Source organism: Myotis daubentonii, chromosome 2 (genome assembly GCF_963259705.1).
Source record: "Myotis daubentonii chromosome 2, mMyoDau2.1, whole genome shotgun sequence".
Classification (NCBI taxonomy): Eukaryota; Metazoa; Chordata; class Mammalia; order Chiroptera; family Vespertilionidae; genus Myotis; species Myotis daubentonii.
Genome location: NC_081841.1, coordinates 192,939,780 through 192,967,180, shown reverse-complemented (window position 1 = coordinate 192,967,180; position 27,401 = coordinate 192,939,780). Strand labels below are relative to the sequence as shown.

Genomic DNA, 27,401 nt, shown 5'->3' with positions numbered 1-27,401 from the left:
CACTTGAACTTGGATGTTTGTCTTATTCTTCCCCACTCGTGACCTGTGTGGCCCTAGGTGTAGTGTGTCCATAATCACCTGAGGGACTTGAGAAAAATGTAACTCAGCAGGTCCTACCCCCCTCAAATCCCACTGATCTGGGCAAAACGTGGGAATGTGCACTTTGTGGCGCGTCCCCGGTGGTTCTCAGGCAGGTGTCGGCAGGGACGGTCTTTGAGGACTGCCATTGGGCCTTGGTAGGAAGAGAACACCCGCTGTATAGGATTTTGGCAACTACAGCCTCCAAAATCCATCAGAGAGGCGGTTTAAAAACCCAGCCTCCACCTAAAAGATTCATCTCTGTGATGTTACCCACAGCTTGACGATACACACCAGGGTCTCCATGAAAGGACTATAGACAATCGGTGAATGGCAGGCTGCCAGAAAGAGTGCAGAGGAGATTCAGCGGCTTGCTGCTCGTGGGGAGAACGGGCAGCAAACAGGGTGGAGCCTTTTATGTAGCCCGTGTTAGAGGAAAAGATGCATGTGCAGGACAGGTCCGGAGGATAGCCACAAAACGAACGGATGATGCTTCCAATTTATTTGAAACAAAGAAGAAATACTTGCATAAGGGAGAAAACTATGAGAGTTAAAAGACAGAGAAAGTAGCACTTGTCACTGAGTGAACCACGCACCCCTCTGCCGGTCCGCAGGGAGACGGCGCAGAGATGCGCCGGTGAGTGCAGGTCACGGCGCCCCGTCCACCACGGCCGGCCGAGCTTCCTGTTTCCCTCATCATCGGCCCTGCGTCTCTCATCTCTCTATTCTCTCGGTCTGTCTCTGGGAATCTCTGAGTCTCTCTCCCCGTCTCCTTAGAATCTCTCCCCTTCCTTCCTCTCTCCTCACCTCTCAGTCTCTCTCTATCTCTCCTTCTCTCTCTCTTTTCTTCTTCGTCTCTCTCAGTCTCTCTGTTTCTCTCCGCCCTCCCCGCCTCCCCACCCCAATAAGGGCAGAAGCATTTACAGGATGGAAGCCAGGACAACCCAAGCAACAGCAGCTTTAGGTCCCAGGAGCAGGCCCCTCGGAGCCGGCCCCTCGGGGCTAGGGAAGCGGGGCTCGGAGGAAGCCTTCTGAGTGGGTTTCTGCGCTCATGAGCCTGTGGAGCCACTCGATGTACTGGGAGACCCTGGTGTACACCCCGAAGTGGCCTTCGGCTGCACAGCCCAGACCCCAGCTGACGACGCCCGTCAGATACCACGTGCCCTGGAACTTGGTGGCGTGGGGGCCCCCGCTGTCCCCCTTGCAGGCGTCCTTGCTCCCATCTCGGTAGCCAGCACAGAACATGTTCTCCGTGAGCGTTGGGGAGCCCGCCTCCTTCTTGGACTGCTCCAGGCAGTCCTGGGTCATCAGCCGGGGCACGTCAATGGCCATGAGCTCCAGGGCCGTGGCGCCCTTTTCCAGGAGCCGGCCCCAGCCGCTCACGGTGGAGAAGCGGATGAAGGCCAGCGTCCTCTCGGAGAAGGCCTTCTCAGGCAGGCAGAGGGGCACCGCATAGTCCGTGAGGGCCACAGGCCTGCTCAGGCGGAGCAGGGCGATGTCGTGGTTCGTCTTGCGTCTGACATACTTGTCGGGGACAATGATCTGAGCGACTCGTCGTTCCTGCTCATCGCCGTCCTTCTCGCTCAGGTCGTGCTCACCTGTGGGGAGACCAGCACCCCTGTACCCCTCCCCCTGCAGCCCGAGGGAAGGACCCTTTGGGGCAGGAGGGGCCCTGCGTCCAACCCCAAGCTGGTCTGGGCGGCCCCCTTGGGCTCCATGCAGAACATGAATTGGGGGTGAATATGGAATCTGGGGTGCTGGGCCAGGCAGCTGTGGGCAGGTGGTGAGGACTGCCTGATTCCCCCACTCCAGGCAGGGCCTGGCCCTCCCTGCAGGGGTCTCATTATCCCATAATTCCACCAAGCAGAGCCCCCCCCCCCCCCCCCCCCGCCGCCCATGTTGACCCCTGGAGCCCTGGGTGGCTGCATCACCCTCAGGGCTCTTGGCTCAAGCAAACGGGGTGGGTACTGCATCACCCCCCCCCCCGCACCCCATGTCTTTATTTGGGGTGGAAAAAAGGCTGAGGGGGATGGTGGCCACAGTGACTCCTTGTGGGCCTCGGGGTTTGTGCAGATGCTACCCACTCCTCTTTTTGGAGAAGTTCATCTGGTTGTGAAAGTTGGAGGATTGATGCCCTGAATCTTAGAACCGGCCGCTCATCAGGAGGTAAAAACAAAACCTACCCACTACCACCGTCAGGTTCTCCATGCTCTTGATTCCGTCGAAACAGTGGGCGGCGGAGACCACCCAGGTGGTATTGATCAGGGTGCCCCCGCACTGCAGCTCCCCATTCAGGATCAGTGCAGCCTGCCGAGGGCACCACAGACGGTGGAAGGTCACCTATTGTCCTTGGGATCCTCTTCCTGGAGACTCAACTTTCCCTGCATCCCCCCGGGATGGGCTGCATTTATTGGAGCGTTTGTCTGTATAGCAGTGTTTCTGAAACCCTGGGAGGCCCGCCAGAGCCCTTCCTGGGCAATGCTGTTCTAGCTTCTCTCCAGCAGGCTGCTCCCCCATCCAGCTGAGGGGAGAGAGAACTCACAGACCCCGCCCTGGCATGGGGATGCTGGTGCTGGACCCCTCTGTGGGCCTCCCTGTACTGTCATCCAGGCTTGACCTGAAAGCTGACTGGCAAAGATCAGGCCAAGCACTGGCTCCTAGAGCAGGTGAGGGCTCAAGGATGCAACAGAGTGACGCACCAGGCACAGCTGTAGGCACACAGTAGGTGCTCAATACATGTCTTCTGTCCTCTTTTTCTTCCTAAAAGCACTGAGGGTGCTGAGGGTGTCCTTGAATGAATCCTGGGTGGAGACGTTTTCCCTACAGGATCCTCCCACGATGGGTGGGAAAGGAGTCAAAGTCTGGCCGGGCCTGCGGACAGTGAGGAATTGCAAGGCCAGGGAGGCCTGGCTGAGGGTGAGGCGGATCCGCCTGTGAAGGGCCCTGGTCTGGTGTTCTACAGCCACCGTGTTACTGAGAAGTGTGGTGAAGCCGGATCAGCCGTGGAGGAAAGAGACTGGAAATGGGTCCGTCAGTCTGAAGCTTAATGTCCCGACTTGTGGACGGCAGGACAAAGGGTGCTGGGGAGGTGCCTGTCTCCTCCAAAGTATCGGGCCCCTCAGAGAAAAGCCACAGTCAGATGGTCCCACAACAGATGAGAAGAGCTACCTTCGAGCTTTGCGCTCAGGGTGGGGTCCCTCCGGTTGCAGACCCCTGAGCATCTAGCGCTGCCCTGGCCGACCGTGAATCTGCGGCTGCAGCTACAAGAGACTGTCTGGGGGTGGTGGTCATCAAATGGATCTGGGTCTCCCAGGCCCAACTCCCAGCTCTGCCGGGGGCAAGGCGCTGCTCTTACTGGGCCTCAGGTTCCTCACCTGCACCGGGTGAGAGTTGCACCTGCCTCTCGGTTGGGATTGTGGGGGGTTGAATGATATTGAGAAGCCAGGTCTTGTGGGGTTCGGCACAGGGAGCGCGTGCTGGGAAGCAGTGCCTGCTGCAGTCACCCCAGCAAGCCCCCCTGGGAGCTCCCCACTGTGAATTCACAGAGACCCATACCCGCCAGCTCTGCCTCCATCTTCGAGAGGCTTTGCCACACAATTACGGGGGCCCTGGTGAGCACTTCAGTCCTGTTTGGATGTGCCTAACGCAGATGTTCCTCTGAACGCCAACACCAGGGTTCTGCAAAGCCCAGGAGCGGAGGCCCCACCAGGGCCCCAACTGCTGTGGGAGGTGGGATGGACCCGGGGCGGCCAGGTGGGTGCAACTTCTGAGGCTGGTCTGGAAGGGCCAGATTGCTGGGAAACGAGAGGACTGGAGCTTCCCTGAGCCCGAAGTCAACCCCCTTCACCAGAATGACTGGTGATTCTCCAATTCCCTTTACAAGGTTCTCATTCATTTACTTTTATTTCCAAAAATTCTTGGCTGTTTAACACGGGGGTCCCAGAATGAAAGGATGAAGAGGAGCCACTGATTCGGGCTCAGACCTGAGCTTGCAGGTCTAGAGTGACAGCTCTTCTCACACTTGAGTGAACACATATCCCTGGGCTCTCGTGAAATGCAGGTGCTGGCCCAGGAGGCCTTTGGGCCTGAGACTGCATTTCCAACTGGGACCAGGCTCATAGGCAGCCTTGTGAAGAGAGGCCCTGGAGGGGCCACGGCCCACAGACCTGACCACATGTGGGGGGGTGGGGGGTGAGGGGGTGGGTAGCCTCCAGGCCTGCGGGAGGACTTTGTTACAGATAAGAAATCGTACTGTATGATCTCATGTATGTGAAGTCTAAGAAAACAAAACAAATAGATACAACAGAAACAAACCCATAGGTACAGAGAAAAAGCTGATGGTTGCCAAAGAGGAGGGGGTTGAGGGATGATAATTAAAAATATCCTATATAATAAAAGGCTAATATGCAAAGAGACCGAACAGCGGAACAACTGGTCGGTACGATGCGCACTGACCACCAGGGGGCAGACGCTCAAAACAGGAGCTGCCCCTGGTGGTCAGTGTGCTCCCACAGGGGGAGCACCACTCAGCCAGAAGCGGCAGCGCTAAGGAACCCTTGGGGGATGTCCACCTGCCAGCTTCATGGGGAGCAGGTCTAAGTCGGCAGGTGGACATCCCCTGCAGGCTGGGCTGAGGGACTGCGCCTGACCCCCCGACCCTCCCCCCCCATGTATGAATGTCATGCACCAGGCCTCTAATATAAAATAAAATTAAAAAAACACAATATCTGGCATACCAAAAAGAAAATCTCAGCTTCCAGAGGCAGACAGTAGGTGCAGCTTGGAAGGTGAGAGAGCTGGGTTCAAATCCTGCCTTTGCCATTTATGAGTTGGAGGGCCTCAGTTTCCTCATCTGTAAAAGGGGAGTGAGGCTAGCAGCCCGTGATGAAGCCCTGTGAGGCGTCAGCTGGCAGAGGTGCTGCCGGGAGCACTGACATCTGAGATGAACCGAGGCTGTTGTCAACACAGGACTTGGGATGAGAGGGAGCCCACTGAAGCACTGCCATGCGCAGAGTGACTCGGGGCCTGGGGTGAGGCCCTGAGGCTGACCTGCCCACTTTCCCTTCAGTGACCCTGGGGCCCTGAAGCCTTACCTGCCAGGGACACTCCCCTTTGGGACACACCTTGCCACCCACAATTCGGCCATGGGGTTGGCTGTCATTTCTTTTTTCCAGGACAGGTATTTTTCCACATGGATACTCAACTGTATAAAACAAAAGTCAGCAAGATGTGGGGGTTTATGAGGGATGACGCGCTCGTGAGAAGAGGGCTCTGAGACCTGAGGCAGTGGCTCCGCCTCGGGCTCCTCCTGGGGCTGTGGGAAGCCTCTGGGTGCAGGGAGGCCCTTGTGGGAGCTGCTGGGTGAGAAGGGCCAGGGGCTGGTTTTGCAGGAATAGAGGGCCCTACTTCTTGAAACTGGGTTCTGCTAATTTTTTTTTTGGGGGGGGGGGAAAGATGAGTGCTGCTTGAAGTTCCTAAAAGATGAATGATATTCTGTCTTAAGTCCACCCAGCCTCTCCAACAACTGGGCTGCTATTTTGACCTCACCCTTAGTTTTCGGTCTGCTCCAATGAAGTCCTTGGGCCAGGAAAGAAAGTGTTTAGAGGTGGCAGCTGAATTTCAGGCTGCTTTGACCATGCTGGGGACACTGACTTCTGAAGAGACACAGGGCTTGGGGTGCCCCAGCCTTTGGAATTGCAGTCCCATTAGTGTGAGGTTGGTTTGAAGACATTGTCCATTTTCCTAAAAGTGCTTTCCTTTAAGAAGAATTTGGAATCTAGAAACGTGCTGTGTAGTCACTAGTCACAGTTGGGTGTGGCAGCGTAGATTCCTGCCAGAGGGGACTGGCAGGGGGCAGGGGGAGCTTTGTTCTGCTGCTGTGGACCCATCTGAGGTGGGCAGGGGGTCCAAAGCCGATTTAGGGAGCTGCTCCCAGGGTTCTGTCCCGCCCCCTGTTGCGTTGGTCTGCCCTTGGGTCAGGGGAGCCACCCCCACCCTCATCCTCATCCCTGCCTCCGCAGTGGTCAGCAGGTAGTAGGTGCTCAGTGAATGGTATGCCACCCCTTCCCATCTGAAAGTGAAACAGCACACAGCCCTTGGAGCAGATCCCCGAGGGCCTGTTACCTGTGGGTGCGCAGGACACCTCGTCAGCCTGGAGTGTGTACCCCTCGTGGCACCGGCAGGAGCGCTTGGCCTCCACATGGTTGCTGCAGTACTGGTCACAGCCCCCATTGTCATTCTCACAGATCAGCAGGCTGTTCTTGTCTGAATGCAGAAGGAGACAGCCCGCGAGGGGCCTCTGCTGGTCAGGGAAAGCCAGCCCTGGTGGCCCCCCCCCGCCGTGGGTAACGAAGGTGGAGCTCAGCTGCCAACTACAGAGACTGAGCCTGGCACTACCCAACGCTGCAGATTGGCCCAGAAAGGTGGGGCCTGGTGTCCGGGTGCTCCCCCATGTCTGAGCAGCCTAACCAGTGGGGACACAGAACCAGCATGTGGTGGTCTCCACACTACTGCCCCTCCCAGCAGCTGGTGGGCCCGGGAGAAGTGAGAGTCACCTGAGGACAGTACAAGAGCCAAACTCAGTCAGAGACCTGCCAGTACAAGGTCAGAGAAATGAGACTGCTCTACAGCCAGGCCCTGATGCCCAGGGACCACTGGTCCCAAGAGGCAGAAAAGAGGACCGTTGACTTGACTCTGAAGGACAGCACGCTGCTGTGGGAAACAGTTGTCTTGCTGTGTAAATGCAGGACCCCCCACTGGGAAAGTGGGTCCTGGAAGTGAATTCCCACCAGGGCTGCTGGGCATCAAAGGCCAGGCAGACACTGAGGCTCTCTGGCCCCATTTAACTGGCAGGAAGCCTCTTCCTTCACTCCGTCTGGCCTCTGTTCTGCTTAGAGCAGAAGTTGGCTGTGGCCCAGAAGAGCTCCTTCAGGATCACAATGTTCACACCCCAAAAAGAAGCCTGGCCTTTGACCTCAGTCCCTCCAAGGTGATCTCTCCACCCTGATTAAATTGGACACTTCCTTTAATCTGCCTGAAAAGAGTGTTCTTGCCCTGGGCCCCTTGACTCACATGGGATGGTCACACATGAATATCATTCACATGGGGCTTTGGGCCACAGGATCTCAGCTCAGCCTCGGGAGGGGCTGGAGACAGAGGTCAGCCGTGCCTATGTGACTGAGCTCAGTAAAATCTCTGGACACTGAGGCTTCCTGAGTTGGTGATGCCCCATACGTCTTGTCACCCATCAGCCTCAGAGGTGAAAGACTGTCCATATAATTGCCTGGGAGAGGACAACTGGAAGTTTACACCTGGTCCCTTTGTGGATTTTAGTCTGCATATTTTTGCTATAATAAACTGTAACTGTGAATATATCAGTTTTCAGTGAGTTCTCTGGGTCCTTCCAGCAGATTAGTGAACTTGGGAATGGTCTGGGAAGCCACTGAACTTTGCAATACTTGAATATATGGAAGGTGGGGAAAAAAATCTCATACCTTCGTAACAGCAAGTAGGGAAGGTCAGGTTTACCCACCTGTCTTGGTTGGCAGGATATATGGCAGCTGGGCAGAGATGTAGTGATTCTCACCTGAGCCCTTTCCAGATGGATCAGAATTTCCCAGTGCTGGGAGCCCAAAGGTTTTATGTTTCCCAGAAAGGAACAGGGGGCCATCAAATTTGAGAATTGGCACCAGAGAACCCCAAATCCAAGGTTCTCTGGTTGACAGAAGCCTTCAGAGTCACCTAGATCAACTTCCCACCAGGGCGGAGGGCCAGGCCATGCCCATCAGCCTCCCCACCCCAGGACCCTATCTGCAAGATATGGGACTTCTCACTTGTCTCACAGTTCCGGCCCTCAAAGTCTTCAGGGCAGAAGCAGATGTAGGACTGGAGTTGATCCTCACAGGAGCCTCCATTCTGGCATGGATTTGAGGCACACTGGTCCCCATCTGTGTAGTGAGTCCGTGTTAGTATGTTGAGAAGAGCTTGAAGGTGGGGCACCAATGGGCCATTTACCTACTCACCGTTGTAAGAAATCCAGAACTGCGTCTGAGGGAACAAAGAGGAAGCCACATGAGACATATGTTCTCCAGAAGCAGACATTTATGGAATCCGTGCAAGGAGCTGATGAACTGGGGTGGGCAGGGGTGGGCGGGGGCTTCTGCCTGGGGCCCTTTGCCATGAGCTCTGGAAGCCAGGCTCTCCTCTGGAGTTGAGGTGGGCTCATCTGAGGGGGAAGGTTCTACCCCACCCTAGACCATTAAGGTCACCAGAGGTTACACATTTCCTTCTCCATGTCAAAATACCCGAGTTTCAGCCCCAACTAGCCCCAGCTCTGCCATGTCCGAGTTGTGAACCTGGGACAAGACACATATGCACTCTGAGCCTCCATTTCCTCCTCTGAAGATCCACACACAGGGGCTGACCTGGGAGAAGGCAGGTAATGGGTGTAAAGGCGTTCTAGGAACTGCCAAGGGCCCATCAATAACATTGATATCCTTAGGAATCTTTTGATCAACTGAACTTAAACTCTCAGGGTGGCTATGAGAATAAAACAAGACGAACACTGTTGAAACTGCTTTGAAAAACGAACTGGTACACAGCCATAAAGTATGACAATTTCCAACTTGCACAGAAAGGGTCATGTTAGCCTCTGTCTCAAATAGCCTGGCTTCCTGTTGGGTGTGCGGTGCACTGTGAGTGTGAAATGTATGCCTCTGAGTACGAGGGGAAGCATCCTGTGATTGTCAGGTGAGGTGTGTGTCCTGTGAGCATAAGGCATGTCCTGTGCGTGTGAGGTGTGGTCTTATCTCATCATAACCTGACCCTCACGCCCACTGAAGTGTTTCAGAGGGATGTGATAGATTTTAAATACACTCGTTTAGAAAATGGAAACAGAAGTGAAGAGCACTCCATCCTATGGACCAAGGGCAGGTGAGGAAAGCAGTGGTGCCCTGGGTGTGTCCTCACACAAGTTTCTCTGAAGAGGTGCCAACGGGCGGCGTGGCAGGAGAGGCTCGCCTAGGCCACTGTCTCAGACATCTGCTCTGTCAGCAGCATCGCTGTGCAGCAGGGCCACCTCTGGGGGACTGGACAGGCAAGGGACACACGGCAGGTGTGCTGTTCAAACCATATTTTCAGATGCAACATTGAGGATGCATGGTGTGGCAGAGAGGAGGATGTCCCTGGACATAGCAGGGAGGTATGGAGCATTGCAGGAGCTCTGACGGAGGAAAGTGAGGTCCTTCTTGGGAGGAAAAGTGACCCAGACTCGGAGGGGCTGTGCGTGCCGGAGCTGCCTGTGTGTTCCCCTGGGCATGTCGCACTCACAGCCACGGACTGAAGAGAGTTGCCCTCCAAGACATGGGAGCGACCTCTGCTATCACAGAGCTCCCTGCCTGAAGACTCAGTACAGGGCCCACGTAGCTATCTGGTGGTGCAGAGGGCGCCCCCTAGAGGGGAACTCACCAGCCTCTCTGTGTTCCTGAAGATCTCCCGGGCCTCCTCAAAGGAACACTGCTCCTCCCTGCACTCTCTCTCCAGGGAGCCCGGCCTCAGCTCCTCCAGGAACGAGTTGGCACGCCTTTGCCTGTGCAGGACGCTTTGGGCTTCCTCCTGGGTGATGACGACTGAAAAACGGGAGTTCCACAAAACGTTTACAACCAGCCATGCCAAGATGGCCCAGAAACATCCACACTGGTCTCGTCCCCTCAGTAACAGGAGTCAAAGGATTCCTGTGTCCAGGCCTGGCTGAATGTTAGACAGGAGCGCTTTTTCATGGCTGGCTGGTGACAAATTTTATATACAAGGATGAGGCAATATGTTCATTAAATTATAATTTAACACACAGATGCCTTCTGACTTGGTCCCCACGTCTAGGAATTTATCCTATACTCAGAGGCATGCACAAAAACCTAGCCACAGGAGAGCTATTGCTAGTAATCATCTGAAACAACCAGATGATGGCATCCTATGCGGCCAGGAAGCAGAATGCTTAAGAAGATGTGGTATTATGTGAAAAAGAAGGTAATAAAACAATACCTACTGTATAATGTTTGCAAGGAAAAATTTACATATGAGCAAATGTCATTTATTGAAAGAATGTACATAAATTAACCTTGGGGATCCGCAGCTATTCTGTTCCAAAATGTATACGATCCACACGTGTAACGTCTCTAATAAAAATTTGCATCTGCTGTGTCCTGGCACCTAGAGCATTTCACCAAGAGCTGCTGCATGAATGCGCTGGCGGATCCTCTGGGGGAGGAAGGTCCTACGGGGCCACATGGGCGGGTGGCAGGTGAAGAGGGGCTGGGCGTCTCTTGTCTCCGTGGAAAGCCCACTGGTCCTGTTTGCTGCACGCTGGACCTGTCCTTCCAGCTCCTCTGGAGCTTGGGTGACATCCCAATGTGGTCAGTTCTCTCTCAGCTAACTCATCGAAACCCTTTGCTCATCTCTGCTTTGCCACCACCAGCTCTCTCTCCCTTCAGGATCACACACTTGAAGGACAATCCCTCACCTTCCACTAAGAGTCCCAGAGGAGAGATGAACCGAGACCCGCTTTGGAGAGGGTTATAGCGTGTGGGAACAGGGGGAGGAGGGGAAGTGCCCGCTCCCGGGCCACCGGGCTGAGGGAGACCACATCTCTTTAACAGCAGAGTTCCACCTGTCTGTATTCCTAGGGAATCTACCAGGTTTGGAAGAATTTGAGGGAAAATCAAAGAATGGAGACTCCTGGGATGATTCAACCAGGGCTGAATTGTCCCCATGGAGGGGAGCAACTGTGCCCCAAAAAGCTCTCAGAGACCCGGAGCCAAGTCTGACAAAGGAACACACGACTACTGCAGAGAATTTGGAAAAGACAGACTAGAACAAGGGAGATGAAAGCTACCCACCACCTGCCACTGTTTTCCCGAGCTCAGAAGGGACAAGGCAGCACCGACTTTTGCTGGAGCAGGACCCGGTCTCCTTTGGGCACCTGCAGTCACGGGGCAGGCGACCAGTACTGGGATCCCCGGCTAGTTTCCCACTGTGAGATTTGACTGGTGATTTGAAGAGCAACATGGACCAGATTTTAGAGGACAGTGCAGACGCCTTGTCTCCACCAGGACCACCGCTCAGTACTGTGAAGTCATAACGCGACGGCTCATAAAGTGTGTCCCCCCCCCCCCCCCCCCCGTCTCCCTCTCAGGCCTCTCAGCACCCTTGCGGGGAGGGAGGGTGGCCACAGCCACAGCCACAGTGGAGGAGCAGCGCAGCCCAGCATCCCCACGCCGTCCCTGGCGCTTGCCAACTGAAAGCCCAGGAAGGCAGAGCAAGAGGGAAGCACCCCCCACCCCCAGATTACGTGCTCTTGTCTAGCTGCACGACTGGAGCTGTGCCGCCGGGGACCAGGAACGCGCCACGGGTTCCTAAAAATCTTTGAAAAATAATTCTGCCAAAGCCTGTGCCATCAACAGCATTCTCTCCGCCAACAGCCAGTGAGAGCCTACCAGTGGTTGGCAAACTGCGGCTCGCGAGCCACATGCGGCTCTTTGGCCCCTTGAGTGTGGCTCTTCCACAAAATACCGACTTCTGTGCATGGGCCACGAAGTTTCAATCGCACTGTACGTGCGCACCCACACGTGGTATTTTGTGGAAGAGCCACACTCAAGGGGCCGAAGAGCCGCATGTGGCTCGCGAGCCGCAGTTTGCCGACCACTGGCCTAGGCTGTTTGCTGTTTGGAAGGAGGGCAGATCACACTCGAGCCAGCAAATGCTCCTGTGAGCAGGAATGTCCCTGTAAACAGGAGTGAGGGAGAGGTTTGGGAGGCTTGGCTGCCAACAGCTGGGCTGCCCTCACAGGGCCCCTAAGGAAACCTCCACCCACCCTCTCCAGCACCCACCATACCTGCAGCCAGAGACCCCTGCAGACCCAGCAGAAAGCAGAGGAGGACCAGCCCACCAGGCTGGGCAGACATGGCGAGGTCCATGAGGTCCACGGTGTCCTTCCCTGTCTGTTGACATTCTGGTGGGGGAGGTGAGCAAAGTTCTCAAATTACCCCGAGGGAGGGGGAGGGGGGAGGGAGGCCTAGCTTCCCAAGCCCTCGGTGCCAAAGGCCGCTGGAGGGGGGATCAGGAGCGGAAGGACCGGGCCTGAGCCCAGGACAACCGGTCCAGGAATCCAGGCCCAGGTAGCATGGCTGAGTCTTTGAAGCAGAGGTTCGTTCTTCGAAATGGAGGTGTTAGGATATGCATCTGGCACAGGCATCTCCAATGCAGGTTAGGATTTTGAAGCCCATAGATCTATCATGGCAACTGGGAAAACAGAGTTAAACTGCAGTGAAAAGCCACAGCCCACAGCGATCAAACTAGTCAAAGGGGAGCATGTGTTGAGTGTGAATGTTCATGTTTGTAAGGGAGCCACCGAGGAGACGCATGGGGCTGTCCTCCTCTCGGAGGCGTGGTTTCTTAGGGGAGCTAGAGCGTCCGGTGGAGAAGCCCAGGGAAAGGGGCATCTGCCCCTAGCTGGGCCCCCAACTCGGTGTTAGCGACAGATGGCACCCTTCTGTCCCCGGCATCCAGGTCTTGTCCCTCTCTTTCCATCTCGTCCCAGGGCACAGCTAGGGCAACTCCCTGTCCGGGCTGCCTCTGTGGAAATCATATCCTTTCTGTGAATGGGTGGAGACTGGAGACACCAGTGCTGCTTATTTCCGGCCGGTCTCAGCCCTACCCACCAACAGGAAGATCAGTCCTTAGAGGAGCTGTTTTATTGATCACCTATGGAATTTTTAAAAACATGTTTTTATTGATTTCAAAGAGGAAGGGAGAGGGTGAGAGGGATAGAAACATCAGTGATGAGAGAGAATCATTGGCTACAAATTGGCTGCCTCCTCCCCCCTCCCTACCCATCCCTCACCACCATTGGAGATGGAATCCGCAACCCAGGCATGTGCCCTGACCAGGAATTGAACCCTGACATCCTGGTTCATGGGTTGACGCTAAACCACTGAGTCACACCAGTCAGGCACTTCTGGAATCCTATCTAATAAAAGAGTAATATGCAAATTAACCATCACTCCAACACACAAGATGGCCACTCCCATGTGAACACAAGATGGCCACCACAAGATGGCTGGCAGGGGAGGGCAGTTGGGAGGGACCAGGCCTGAAAGGGAGGGCAGTTGGGGGCAACCAGGCTGGCAGGGAAGTGCAGTTGGGAGGGACCAGGCCTGCAGGGGAGGGCAGTTAGGCATTGATCAGGCTGGCAGGGCAGTGGTTAGGTATTGATCAGGCTGGCAGGGCAGTGGTTAGGGGGTGATCAGGCAGGCAGGCAGGCGAGCAGTTGGGAGCCAGCAGTCCTGGATTGTGAGAGGGACGTCCAACTGCCCGTTTAGGCCCGATCCCACCAGCAGTTGGACATCCCTCGAGGGTTCCCAGATTGGAGAGGGTACAGGCTGGGCTGAGGGACAGCCCCCCCCCCCGCCCCCCGCCCTGTGCATGACTTTTGTGCACCAGGCCTCTAGTTTTTAATAATTGTTTAATTGTTTAGGAATTTATTTTTGGAGGAGGGAGGATGGAGGAAAAGATACTTTAGCGTTAGACTGCTCCTCCTAACCACAGCCCTTTCTGGAGACATTTCTGTTCTTGACTTTCTTTGGATTCTTCTTCTTAAAGAGATGGCTAAACCCATAAAACCATCTGAGCCTGGGATCTGGAGTAATTTTTTTAAACTGCAAGTCAATTTCTTTGTTATTAATCAGACCAAGTATTTTATTTCTTCCTAATTAATTTTAACAATTTGTTTTCTTTAAAAAATTCCTATTTTGCTTTCAAATGTATTGGCAGAAGTTGTTCATAATGGTTCTCTCATTTTAAAGCCTTTATTTGTTGTGAAGTTTTTCAGGTTTTTTTTCTATCAATTGCTGTATTTTATTATTTTTCAAGGAACAAGGTTTTTATTTTATCAATTTGTTTTGATTTTTATTATTTTCTTCTCTGAATTGTACTATTTCCTCCTTTATACTTCCTTTGAGTTATATTGGTCTTACTTTTAGCTTCTTTAAATGGTATACTCATTAATTTTGTCATTAAATGCAGCTGGGATATCAATGCCACTCTAAGCTATCCTTTAGCTGCACTCCTGAGTGCTCATATGCATAATTCTGTAGTCCTGCAGATATCAGAATTTCCAATGACATTTCTTTGCTAATCTTTAAAATTGTCTTTTCATTGTTTTTTAAAATTGTGTGTGTATTTTATGTGTGTTGGAAAATAATACATATTTTTATACTTTTAGGGGACAAATGGGTATTAATACCTGTGAGAGATAACATTTTCACCCTTGACTGCTAATCTTTGCTCTCTATATTTTGAGCATAATTGTTATATGCTTAACCAAGTCCTAAATTGCATTTCATGTGTTATCAGCATTGCTATCCCGCTTCCTTTTGGTTATAGTTTGTCTGTTACATCTTTTGTGCTCCAGCTCATCATGATTTTCCCTTTCTGTACCCCACTTTTCTACTGGATCAACGACCCTTCTTTCTTCTCTACCTTCCTGGTTTAAAAGTTATCAAATGTATTCTTGTTTTGGGATGGTAGTTTTACATTTCTTTTGTTACCTTTATATTGTTGACATACATAATAAACTTATTGTTATTCCATCTTCACCACTTTTCTGACAACGTAAAGTGTTTGAAACACGCTCACTGCCTGCCCCATTTCTGCTTGAACACGTGCTTGCCAACCTGTGAGTAGATGCGCAAAACAGAGCACTGCTGTGCTGGGCACGCAGACCTGAGGGATTCTGCGCCTTTACAGATGAAGGCAGACAGCAAGAGTTGCTGATATTTATTCAAACTCCATCCATATAATAAAGAACTCGGATTTTCAAATTTCATTTACATCAGCAGAAAAAAACACAGAAAACAGTGACGAAGACATGAGGTTTTAAAGTGCCTTTATGAGGAAGCGATCACAAAAGATGGTGGGCAATCCCGGGCTGAGATGGCAGGAACGGTGTCTGAACAATCAATATATTAATTAAATTATGAGACACATCATTTTTTTTTCCAAATAATTTATACACCAGAAGAAAAGCTGCCAGGTCTTGCACATTTACTGGTTTATTACCACACTCCAAGGCCTGGCTGGCGATGAGGCCTTGCCCATGGTGGTGGGGGGAAGCCTGTCGGCCTCGCTCAGCAGGGCCCGGGCTCAGAGAAGGCTGTAAAGTGACAATTTCCAGCAGCATGGAGGCTATAAATACATCCCTTACACTGGATACATATGTACACGCATCAACATATATACACACATATAAAAATATCTGCCCCAGCCAATACAGAGAGTGTTTCCAAAGAACAGAATGTGTTTCTGAAACACACAAAAAAGGGTAAAACAGAAGAGTTTCCTTTCCAGTTCTGCTTTGATTGGAATAAAATAAACTCTGCACCTTTACATTTCTATACTCCGGGTGATTTTATACAGAACACGCAGGGCGATTTTACTCCGTGTGCAGGTGGAGGAGGTTGGAAGAGGCAGAGGCGAGTCGAGCTCAGGTTTGCACTAAGCTACATATGACATCATTGGTTCAGATGATACCCTGCAGAAAATGCATCTTTATGTATTCTTTAAAAACAATTTAAAAATCCTAATTCAGTGACGCTTGTTAAAAAAAAAAAATCAAGAGTCCCCACTTTTTTTTTTTTATAGAAAAGAAGGTTAGTATTTTAAATTATAGTTTAAATGTCCTTTCGAAAATTAACTACACAGGTGAAGACACTTCCTTGGTTTCTAACTGCTTTCGTGTGAGAAATGCTGCCTGATTTTATCAAGGGACATATTTTCATCCACCTGCCACCAGGTGGGCTTCGGGGCTGCCGTCAATTTCCACGAGAGAGTCCCCCGAGCCATTCTGCGGCATGTACAACGTGCTGCCATGTAAACCCCAGTAACAAAAAAATAGTTTTATATCAAATGCGGTATCAAATTGTCATTTCATGTAAACACAGTGATTCTTGGTAAAGATCAGAGGCCGAAGTACCATGAAAAATGGCCGTGGGATTCGTCCCTGCTTTAAAAAAAATGTGTAAAAGACAAAAGAGTCCCCCCCACCCCCTCTCTCTTCAAGCTGTTGGGTCAGTGAATCAGTGACGGCTTTTGGAAGCAGCCCCATAGGATGCACATCCCTGCGAAAGCACCGGACCAGAAATGTCAGAAACCGAAGCAGAGCGGTGGGGACCGGCTCCTCCTCGGAGCCCTTCTTCACAGGTGGTCTGTTGGCCTGCAGCACCCCCAGACTTTCCGATTTTCCCTGGAAGCTTGGTGTTCTGGTCCTCCCCTGGGAGCCGGGGCCTGTGCCCTGGGAGGGGATCCTGGCGTGAGGCTGGAGGGCAGACTCTTCCTGAGCCTTTGCTCTGCATGTCCCCACGTCCTGCACCACGAGGTTCTGTGGGCAGCGGCAGCTCCTCCATCGGGTCTTGTCAGGGTCCTCCTTGTCCAGGGCGTCTTAGAGCACCGTCCCCTCACCAAACTAGGCAAGCCCAAGCCCAAGCAAAGGAAAACTTAGGGGTCGGCAGGCTGGCCTCCTGCACCGGGGGCCCGGCGGGTGCTACCCCTGCAGGTCAGAGAGGGGGGCGCCGCAGCTCTCGCTGCAGCTGGAGGAGTTGCTCAGCAGAGCGGACCCTGCGCTGGACTCTGCGGGAAAACCAGGCGAGAAGGGCTTCGGCTCCGTCCTTGCACACTCCGGCCCCTCTTCCTTGGTCACAGGCTCCAGGTGGTGACACCCGGTGGGCTCAGGGCACAGTCAGCGTGGAACGGGGGGTCTTACCTGGGCTGCTCAAGCACTGCGCCGAGCTGGACTTGCCGAGGAGCACGGACAGGCTGCTGGCCGGCACCCAGCCCTCCTTGCTGGAGGTCAGGTTCCTGACATACCTGCGCGGGGCGTGGGCCGGTCAGTGGCTCCAGCCTGTATGCCCAGCGTGGCACGGGGGGAGGGGGGGTCGGGGGTGGGGGCGCACGGTGGGCACCTTACCAAAGGCCCTCCTCGCCCTCCTGGACCACCTCCACCACGTCTCCGCTCCTCACGGCCAGCGTGTTGGGGCTTCCCTTCTCGTCGTCCACCACCACGGTGTACTTCCCGGGAACCTGCGGAGGGAGGCACGCAAAACCCTCTGCTTCTGCTCCAGGTGCTGAACCCTAGCCACAGAGGCTACCAGCAACAGGGAGCCCTGGCACTAAACATCCCTCCCAGTGGCCGTGGGAGCTGCCGGCCACCGCGCTTCTGGGGCGCCCAGGGACCAGCAGCACCAGGCTGACCACCCGGGGGTGAGGGGGCGATTACCAGCTTCCTGGGGCCCACTCCGCCTTCTTCCTCCGCATCTGAGGAATTAATTGGCTCCTCCGCACTCGACCAGCCGTCGTTGTCCTCAGGGGCCTCCAACGGGTGAGATGTTCTGCTCCAACCTGAGGGAGGAACAGGCTGCAGTGAGGATCGCCCGCAACGACAAGCCTGTCTGAATCTGACCTACAGAAATCCCTGCAACCTCCGAAATGCGCCGCCCGTGTGGAGCGTGCCCCCTTCCCAGGCTGCAGGGCACGCTGCCGACTCCCCAGATGCCTGCCATGCTCGCTTGCTCAACTGTACAAATGGTGCCGGGAGGCGAGGTCCAGAGCACCTGCTTCACGGCCAGGCCAATCAGGGGAGAGAATGAGCTCTTACCCAGCAGGCCCTGTGGCTTCCCAGAGGAGGCGGAGCACTCCCCACTTGGCCTCCTGCCCCCTGGGCCCAGTCCCAGGGGAGCACAGGGACCCTGGAAGACCACTAGCTAGACGGCTGCCACCCATCTGGGTTGGAGCAAACACATGGAAGGGAAGGTGTTTCCAATGAACCTCTGTACCACTCAATACCCAGGTGGGCCAGGAGAGCTCCCCACACAAACGGCGGAGGTTCCTGACAGCGCCCTGTTTCAGACACACTCCTAGCCCCCGATGTGTGAGGGAAGAGGGCTGTGATCCTCATGGGATTGACGCTATCAGGTGTCTGAGCTCTGCAGGCCATGGAGGAAAAGCCAGGATCCCAACCCAGGCCTTCAGGCTGCAGAGCCAGCCCGCACGAGCTCCACCACCTCCACGGGCCAGAAGACGAGGAGTTTTATAAATGATATATGTTCGTTCCTTCTTTAGCACCTCTACTGCCATGGATCCCCAAAGAGAAGCAACTGTATGTCCCGTGTGTGTGTGTGTGGGGGGGATGCAAGTAAGTTCTGGGGAGACTAGAGGTGATAAATTCTCGATTCTGAATAAATGGGGTAAGTGCCAGCAGTGAAGCACCAAGCGGAAGCCACACCCCCTGGTGTTTGATCACAGCCATTGCATGGCATTAAATAGCATTTTGACAGGAAGCGAGCGGACCCAGGAAATAAGCAGACTGCTAGTCAGATCTGGGCTTAAGTACACCCAGTTCCAAGTTACCTGTACGGTGGCTTTTCCCTAAGAGAGGGCGCTGGGTGTGACCAAACCACAGCCAGACAAATGCAAAATGCACGCTCCCCTTTATGAAGTCAGGGCTGCGAAGAGGCAAGCTGTCTAATGGACCGGTTCCCAAGGCTGAGAACGTTTAAGCTTGGCAATGAAAACCTTGTGTTAAAGAGGCAACAGAAAACCGTCTCTGCTTTCCTAGCAAAGGGATCTGGGACCCAGAGTTCCCCATCGGCCACAGAACAGTGAATCCCAGGAAGAGAGCATGTATCTGCGGTGTCCTCAGAGCCAAAGAAACCAGCAGATGGTAGCAGCCCTGAGCTCCTCTGAAAGGCCCCTCCACAGCAGGCCAGGAGAGCGTCTGAGCTCTGCCTACCTGAGGCCGGGTGCTGGGGCGAAGGGAGGTGTGCTGAGCACGGCCCTGCTCATGTCACTACCAGGCTTGTGTCTGTGCAGGAATTGGGGCTGGTGAGTTTCTGGCTACCAACCACGCGACCTGCCTGCTGGGGGCATGTCTGGAGTTGTCACAGTGTGGGAAGCTAAGGAGAGCACTGGGCTGGGCACACTGAGAGAGTCACAGTGCCAGGTGGCCTGGCTGCAAACATCTTCTCCCCTCCTGCCCACTCCCGAAAGATATGGTGGGGTTTCTGGCAAAACAGGAGCAGAAGTCTGAGGACAGTGAGGACAGGGAGATGAAGACTGCCCTATGGGCAGAGGAGGCAGTGCCGCCTGGCCAGCCGACCTCAGGTCAACCTTCGCTTTAGAGAGCAGCCTGGTTGTGTTTGTCTTATGAACAACTCAGCCCCCTGGCGCCTGCAGATACAAGGTTTTCTAGGCACAGAGCAGCATCCAGGCTGTGGTCACTCCCCTCTCTGCCCGGGAGCCTCTGGGGGAACCTCTTGAACAGGCTCAGTAACGTCCCTGCCTTCAAACAGTGTGACAAGGGAGTTGCCAGAAAGTATGAGACCCCACTTATGCCCGAGGCCCCAAGTGTGACACAAGAAAATGGTGCCCATGAGTACGGTCACACCTATTTCCTGTCAAACAGTCCTAGGTGTTGACAGTGAGGGAAACAATGGCCGGGGAAGCGTTTCAGGAAGTGAGCGCTTAAGCATTTGCAAGAGGGCCAGCAGGGAGCGCCCGAGCTCATCGGGTTTATCGTCACCTGCTGTGGACTGAGGTGGTCAATGGTGAGGAAGAGGAGGGGAGCACTGGCTGCTGAGCCCCAGGTGCCGTGCTCAGGACTCCCACACATCTACTGTGACCCTGCACGGTGGCCTCGTCTTCATTTTACAGATGAGGAGACGAGCTTGCAGAGGTGACAACATCTGGCTAAAAAGCAGTAAAAGCAGCACTTGAGCTGCACTGGGCTGTGCTCAAGCCCGCACTCACTCCTGCCCCACGCTCACGCCAGCGTCTACACAACCTGAGACCACAGCGGGGAAGCCTCCGGTGTCTCCTGGTCTTAAGCAGAAAATGTGTAAGGGAGGAAAACAGCCCCTTCCAGGAGACTGTCAATGGGAAAGGACTCTTCTCCGAGCTCCTGGGGCAAGCTGGGTGCACCGCCCCCCCCACCCCAAGGCAGTGGGAGAGGGGCCTGGCCCCTGGGCTGTCATGTCCGGGGGCAGTAGGAGGGCTGCAGCCTGGGTCCTCAGGGTGCAGAGTGTGGTTGGAGGCCAGAGTGGGCCTTGGGTGGCCTCCGGGTGGTCTCCGGCAGTAAGTATTCTAGCTCCGCCTACTCCCCTCGGGAACCTTCACAATTGTTTGCAAAACTCAGGAAGATTCACAAAGTGAAATTCTCTTTGAAAACCTGAAACCCTCAACCTGGGCCAGGGGACTCTGGGTTTCCCTGGGTGGCAGGGGTGGGGGCCTTTACCCTTGGAGTATGAGGGGTGAAAAGGGAGAAGGCCCCATTTCCACCACAGAGCTTGACCCCCTCTGTCGGTAGGATTGGCCATCTCCCCGTGAAATGAGAGGTCTAATGGGATCCCATAGCTTCTGTGTTCTGTGTTTCCACCACGAAGCACTGGGATAAACTGGTAAGGTAGCGGGTGGCTGGTGCTGCAGGGGCCTGTGGACTGGGGTGCCTTGCAGCCTATAAAGCCACTGAGTAATGAAGCCCAACCCAGCCCAAACGCCAGCCAGGTGTCAGTAGTCTGCCGGTTCTGGGCAGGCCTAGTGTGAGGAGTTCAACCCAGAAGCATGACATCATCACAGCATCACTGGCCAGAGCATCATGCTTTTGAACAAAACAGTTTGCTTCTGGCTCGTAGGGACCTATCTCGTCTTGCATTCCAGATGATGTGCAATGGCAAGACAGACAGCGTCCCTAACCGGACGGGAAAACGGATGGCAGGCTATGTCCAGAAGGTTGAGCCACTCTACCTCGTAACCCAAAAGGCGTTGGATCGCTCTTAACTTCATGTCGCTTAGCTTTTTTGTCAGGACTGGTAGGAGAAGCTGCAGAAGGAGGAAGAGGCAAAAATATAACAGAGAGAAGAGAGAGAGTGAGGAATTGCATGCAGAGCACCGAGGAGGTCATGAGAGACACTGACTCCATGCTGGGATGAGACACGAACAGCGAATGGCCTAATTTTCACTGATTCAAAAAGTGGCTTCCTGGGTACAAAACCACGCCGGCTGAGGGATCCCACGGTTGCAGGGAGAGCCCGAGGGAAAATGAGAGATGAGATGGTGAGCAGTTGACTCTAGCCATCGCTATCATCCTTTTACAGGGCCATGTCCAGGTTTATGTTCTGAGTGCTAGGTACATTTTCTGGGCTATGATTATACTTTCTATTCTGGCAAAGTGCCAGGATTTGTCTTTTTTGTTTTGTTTTAAGTTTGAGGCCAACTTAAAAGTATTTTATAAATTGGGGGGGGGACCCTCTAATTTTTTAGACCAGCGTCTGGACCAATGAAAAGAAACTGAGACAACACTGGCTTTTAGTGTCCACTGGGGAGTCCTGTAAGGGCCCACTGGAACTTTGGGGCTTGCCTCATGAGCCATCTTGGTGTATCCCCCTCCCATAGAGTTCACCGTCAAGGAGCCCTCAGAGGTGGTCGAGCTTTTAGAGGTCTCCTTCAAGGGACCCTTGACCTGGCCTGGGCACTAGCCAAGGCCCCATGAAGGCAGCCGATGGTAGCACTTGGGCATTCTGGCATAGACAGTCACTGCAGCCAGAAAGGCGAATGCCACAGGGACCGACAGAAGAAGCAAGAAAGGGGAAGGGTGCTGTGGGAGGGGTTGGGCCAGAAAAGCAAATGACAGGTCGTCGGTGAGCAAGCCCTCCTTGGAAAAGTTCACGTCCACCTTTTCAAAGAAAAGGCCCCCCCAGAGGGCACTGGGCTGCATGGGCCGGACACACCAGTATCCGCGGAAAAGGGACTCGGCGGGAAAGTGCTCCCGAGTGGCTGGGCTTGGGATGAGGCAGGCAGATGTCCTTCCCGAGAGCGTCCTCATGAATGGTCACCACACAGATGGATGAGAGGCATGCCACCTTGGCAAGGGACATGCCAGGAAGCGGTTTTCAGAGGGTGCCTTTTACCTTTCTGACCTTTGAGGTTAGCAAAGCCCTGCAGAGTAAAGCGCTTCTTGGAAAGCGCAGAGCTTTCTGAGGTAGAGCTAGTGACTGTGTCATCTACAAAGGAAGAGAGAGGGAGAGTGCAGAGCGTGTCCACCGCCCAGGGGGCCCTGGGGAGGGCGCGTGTCGGGCCAGGCCGGGGCTCACCTCTGGAGCTGGGTTTGCCGGACTGGGGCGCGCACTGACCGTGAGGAAGAGGGGTTCCTCTGGGAGGTTCCAGTGCTCTGTGCGGGGTGGGCGGGGACCCCTGAGCTCCTTACAAATGCTTCTCGGGCCCCGCAGGTGGCCGTGCCTCCCTGACACGCCCACTAGTGGACACCTGTGTTGCAGCTCCCGGTACGCCCAGGCTGGGGCGCCGCAGACACCCACCTTTGCCCTTTTCGGGGGGCTTTGGCAATGTTGTTGAGCTCACATATCCTTCCAGGCTTAGGGGGTCAGTTTTTCTTTCTTCCAACTTTTTGACGTTTCTTGCATTCCCTTTCGAAGGACTAAGGGCGTCAGAGACATTGGAAAAGAAATAGTCAGTTGCCTGGTTAGTTTTTCAAAACTCTCCCTGGAGACTGGAGGTGTCCAGACATCCCTGAATTCCAATCCAGGCTTTAAGGCACGTGTCCTACCACTGCAGAGGGACCATGCGTTTCGAGATTAAGCCCAAACGGAACGCAAAGGGGACAAAACCTCCTTCCTAACCATTGAGCAGAAGGCGGTTTTGTCTTTTTTGGGGGGGGGGGGGTGTCTTTTTCTTTTAAAACCGTTGTTCTGTGGATTATTCACTTAGACCATCTCCTGTCCCACACATGCTTAGAGGTGGCTTATATAAGAAACAGGAACAATATGTTAAAAAATAAGAGGATGAATAAAATGTCAAAGGAAACATAAGGGCTTGCAGGAAGGGTGGGACAAAGCCGGTGTGAAGGCTGGTGTCCGAAATGTGCCCACGTCGGCGAGTGGTGGCTCTGAGCCTCCAGCCCTGGATGGGTCCCTGTCTGGGGGCCACTGTCTGGAAAATGCTGGCGATTAACTGCGACCTGGAATAGCCATGTCATGGAATAGCTGACCGCCCTGTGACATAACCACGGACAGAAAGTGATGAGAGGGCTGTCAGGGCCCGGCCTTGGCTGGGAGCGGGGCCAGAGACACACAGCTTTGCAGCTGACCCCCTGGGACTAGCCCACCAGCCTGTGACTCCAGGGGGGCACTGGGCAAACGCAAAGGAACCCCCTAACCAACAGGGTCAGGTGACAAGGGTCAAGGCAGGTCTGTGGCCTGTGCACATGCCCACTTGTGACTCTTCCCATGCGACGGTGTCCCTCACCTCGTGTTGGACGATGCTGGCAGAGGCAGGCTCTGGGACTGCTCCAGCGCCCGGTGCTGGCTGGCCTCTGCGGGGAGAGAACAAACAAACCGCCCACGCATGGCTGGGGAACTTGACCCCGGCACCTTTACTTCTAAACACTAGGAGATCTCAGGTACTGCGATTGCTTGGAACCTCTGTAAAGCTGGGAGAAAGGAATGGTGGGAGACATTCTTACCTCGACAAGCCTGCAGCTGGCTGGTCAGCACCTTGCGGATCTCATTCACCCACGCTGCTTTAATCTCAGGAGTCGGTGCCTGTGCCCCCCAAAGAAATGCCAGGAGGTAAGGACTGCCGCTCCCCAAACACACACACTTGGGTCTTTTATTCTCGAAACTTCTGAGAACGCTCTTAGATAACGAGAGCCTTGTACGTGAGGAAGGAGAAGGGAGGGAACGGTGGCACGGCCGCTTGCTTTGGGACTTCATCCCAGTCCAGGGCATGATCCGACAAGGCCCAGGGCATGGACACACCAGCCGGGGGACGGAAAGCCAGCCGATACGCTTGCACAACCTCTGAAGGCTGACTCAGTGGGGAAACCCTGCAGCCGAAAGAGTCTGGGAAATGGCTCTGACACTGTTCCAGGTGACAAGGGAAGCTGGAGTCTGAAATCTCACAAGTATATTCTGAACTTCCAGGGGGAGGGAGGCTACGAGGAGCATGAACCGTGGCAGGGCTCTATCCTGCCTCAGCACAGTGGGCGGCCTGGGGGCAGTGCCAGGTGGGCAGCTGTGGAAAGCCAGAGCGGTGACCCACACCCTCGCCTTAGCTCTCTGGGGCCCTTGGGTCTGGCTGCACTGGTGCGGGTGCTTGCGTTGTAGACAACTAAGCCCAGTGTGATACAGGGTTGCCATGTGGCCCTGGGCCCAAGCCATCAAGTGCCGGGTGGGTGGGGTCAGAATTTGGAAGGCAAGTAGGAGGGCACATCCCGTGCTGGCTGACCCTTTTATGGGGCACCCGGGTTCTGGTGTGGGCTCACCAATGCATGCACAACCTCGCCCACCTCCTGCTCTCCCCAGCGAGGTGAGGACAGGTAAGGACTCAGAACACACTTCCCGCCAGGAGATCCCAGTCCTGCGAGTAAGTGTGGCAAGGCTGGCTGTGCTCCCTGCACATCCAGGCACACATGTGCTGGGGCTACGGCAGCCTCAGCTCCTTTTTCTGGAAGGACACCTCTGACACCCTAACCTGCAGTGTGCCCCTGTACTGTGCCTGGGCTCAGCTCAGGGTAAAGACGGCCCAGGCAGCGCCCCCAGATGAATAGTGGTGCTCCTGGCCTCTAGGAACTAAAACATCACGGAAGAGTCTAGACACCAGCTCTCCCTGGAAGCCTTTCAGTGGCAATCCTACTGAGACTCCAGGAGTCCCGAATGCCGGGCCAGAGAGAGAAAGACGGGTCCTACCTGTATGATGTAAACTTCCTCCCTGGCGTTGTACCAGATCTCAAACTTCTTCACATCCCCTTTCACGTTCTCTGTGATGCCAACCGCTGTCATCTGAGAGCACAAAACAGGGAGACAGCTGTTAGTTTTGAGATGGGGGCTACGGATGCCAGAGATCCCGCACGCCCACATCCAGAGATAAGAGACACGTGCCAGAAGGTGGACGTCATGACCGAGGCTCAGTTACGACCTGGAACGGGCCCCTGATCCTTCCCTTGAGGGCCAGTGCCAGGAAGGCTGCGGCCGCTGGAAACAGGCCTTACTCACGTTTAAGGACTGCTTGTAGCTGTAGGACGGGGCCTTCTCGTACCCTTCCCCGTTCTCCTCCCGCTTCTTGCAGAAGAGCACGGCCTTCTCGTGCAGGAACAGGTGTCGCTGCATGGGCTTGAACCTGGCCAGGTCCTTCACCTTGGCGTGGCCCTTCTTGTGGTCCGTCCAGACGCTGAAGGAGCCCTGCATCAGCAGCTTCCCCAGGTCGCTCAGGTTCCCCTGGAACGCGGAGCAACGCGAGGAGCATTCACACCCCAGGACGAACATGGGGGGAGTGGGGAGGGGGCTCTAAATGCCTGCTGCTGAGTGCAAGAAGCCCGTCTGGGGAGGCTGCATTCCAACTGTGTCACATTCAGAAAAAGGCAGAACTATGGAGACGGTAAACAGATGAGCGTCTAGGGGGGAGGGGCAGGGAGGGGTGAACAGGCAGAGCACAGGGGATGTGCACGGCAGTGCGACTGGTCTGTAAGGTAACGCCCACGGTGGACACGTGTCATTGTACATGTGCGCAAACCCACAGTGAGCAACACCAAGGGTGAACCCTGATGCACACCATGGGCTCTGGGTGTCAGTGATGTGTCCACGTTGGCTCATTACAAATGTCCCGCTCTGCTGGGGACCTTGATAACGAGGGAGGCTGTGTGTAGGGGACAGGGGGCCCATGGGAAATCTCTGTACCTTCCTCTCAATTTTGCAGTAAACTTAAAACTGCTCTAAAAATAGTCTATTAATGAAAAGAAACCAAGAATGAGTGCTGAAGAGACTTACAGGAAGGTAAACAAATTAGTAGGTTGGTCTGACATGGGCATACAGAGGAGAAAGTAGAAATGTGACTTTAACCCTGACTCAGTGCACATTATCAGCCCAGAAAACAGATTCGTACCCGTTCCCTGAGTGATGCTGACCTCAGGAAAAGACCAGGAATGAAGAGGTTTTCAGAGATGCATCTCTGAGGGGTAAACATGTCCTGATTTTCTTGCCACGTTGTTGAGCCCCCTGCAGACCCTCCCCAGGCCCCCTGAGTCAGGCTGGGTTTTGAGCCCACACCAGAACCCGGGTGCCCCATAAAAGGGTCAGCCAAGGGCACAGCTCTGCACTAGCTGTGGGCTGCCCTCAGCCGCTGCCTGGCGGATCCCCCCACCAAGCAGGCTCACAGCACCTCCAGCAGGCGGGGGCGAAGGCAGGGGCACCCTCAGCGGCCCTTACATCATAGCCTGTGATGGCGATGAGGTGCATGGAGTCATTCACAGCCTTGAGGATGCCGAGGATGGAGCTCAGCGCCTCCTGCAGGTCCTCAGCGCCCTCGCAGCTCTTGCTGTATTTCAACATTTCCTGGCGGGTGGGGGCAGGGAGGAGTCATGTTCACACACCCATCTGGACACTGACCCCTACCACTCCCTTGAAAGCTGCTGAAACTCCAGTGCTCTGTCCTTCCACCTCCCTGAAGCCCCCATACCCCAGCCCACCTCAGCCTGGATGGATGCTGCAAATTGGGGATGTCCCCTGAGCCACTTGGCAAGTGCAGGCCCCTTGCAATTCCCCAGGGCCAGCACCCTCGTGCGGCTCTGCCCCCAGCAAACTCAGACTGAGATCCCCGTCTCATGTGTCCCACTTCTAAACTGGTTACTCCTTCCTTTCAAATTTGACACCCGAACAAACATCTGATGGTTAGGCGCATGCGCTTCGCGCTCATTCACTGGTTCCCCCCGGCCTGCGGTGCTGCCTCTGGACCCACAGAGATAACCAACTGGCACAGCCCAGTGTCAGTGTGGAGACTCTGTGTGTGGGGGGTTTGCCCATCTGTTCACGTGCTGTCCCTGCCCTCGCCCTAACAATGGCCAGCGCACAGGAGGCCCTCCACAAGGTCTGTGAAGAGCCAGGCCCCTGCAGAGATGGAAGGAAGGTGGCCCAGAGACCACCATGTTCAGAGATGGTGAGGCAGCCGCAGCCGCCTGGTGCGTGGCTGGGAGGGGGAAGCAGCAGTGAGGTGGCCATGCAGGGGGTGCCCAGCCAGGCATGGGGCTCGCTGTCTCACCTTGAGGAGCAGCTGGTATTTGGTGATCCTCTGGACTGGCTTCAGCAGGTAGGAGTCCAGGCTCAGCTTGTGGTCCAGTTTCTTCTGGCATTCCTACAACCACCACACCTTGGGTTTAGACAGCGTTCAGGAGTCTTTGCTTGAGAGTCAACTAGCAAAGGAGAGCGTCCTGAAACGTA

General features: G+C 54.6%; 2 protein-coding genes across 14 annotated transcripts in view; both read right to left on the bottom strand.

The window, feature by feature from the left end:
- Positions 1-565: 565 nt before the first annotated feature.
- F7 (coagulation factor VII) lies at positions 566-12,080 on the bottom strand. Its single transcript, XM_059685160.1, has 8 exons — positions 11,966-12,080; positions 9,544-9,704; positions 8,100-8,124; positions 7,911-8,024; positions 6,202-6,342; positions 5,172-5,281; positions 2,262-2,385; positions 566-1,676 (listed from the first exon to the last, which is right to left on the bottom strand). The coding sequence occupies exons 1-8, from the start codon at positions 12,045-12,047 to the stop codon at positions 1,081-1,083; spliced, it is 1,353 nt and encodes a 450-aa protein (XP_059541143.1). The 5' UTR covers positions 12,048-12,080; the 3' UTR covers positions 566-1,080.
- Positions 12,081-14,892: 2,812 nt separating this feature from the next.
- The window catches only part of MCF2L (MCF.2 cell line derived transforming sequence like), a 176,210-nt gene continuing 163,701 nt past the window's right edge, over positions 14,893-27,401 (bottom strand). For 7 of the 13 annotated variants that reach the window (XM_059685149.1, XM_059685152.1, XM_059685156.1 and 4 more), the window contains 13 exons: positions 27,223-27,315; positions 26,394-26,519; positions 25,185-25,406; positions 24,879-24,971; positions 23,654-23,732; positions 23,437-23,503; positions 22,491-22,609; positions 22,086-22,178; positions 20,923-20,997; positions 17,402-17,523; positions 17,093-17,205; positions 16,889-16,992; positions 14,893-16,755 (listed from right to left, as the gene is read on the bottom strand). In XM_059685149.1, coding sequence (XP_059541132.1) covers positions 16,670-16,755; positions 16,889-16,992; positions 17,093-17,205; positions 17,402-17,523; positions 20,923-20,997; positions 22,086-22,178; positions 22,491-22,609; positions 23,437-23,503; positions 23,654-23,732; positions 24,879-24,971; positions 25,185-25,406; positions 26,394-26,519; positions 27,223-27,315 — 1,392 coding nt within the window. In that variant the 3' untranslated portion in view covers positions 14,893-16,669. The remainder of the gene's footprint in view (positions 16,756-16,888; positions 16,993-17,092; positions 17,206-17,401; positions 17,524-20,922; positions 20,998-22,085; positions 22,179-22,490; positions 22,610-23,436; positions 23,504-23,653; positions 23,733-24,878; positions 24,972-25,184; positions 25,407-26,393; positions 26,520-27,222; positions 27,316-27,401) is intronic. The other 6 variants (XM_059685148.1, XM_059685157.1, XM_059685159.1 and 3 more) reach the window with 3 other exon arrangements.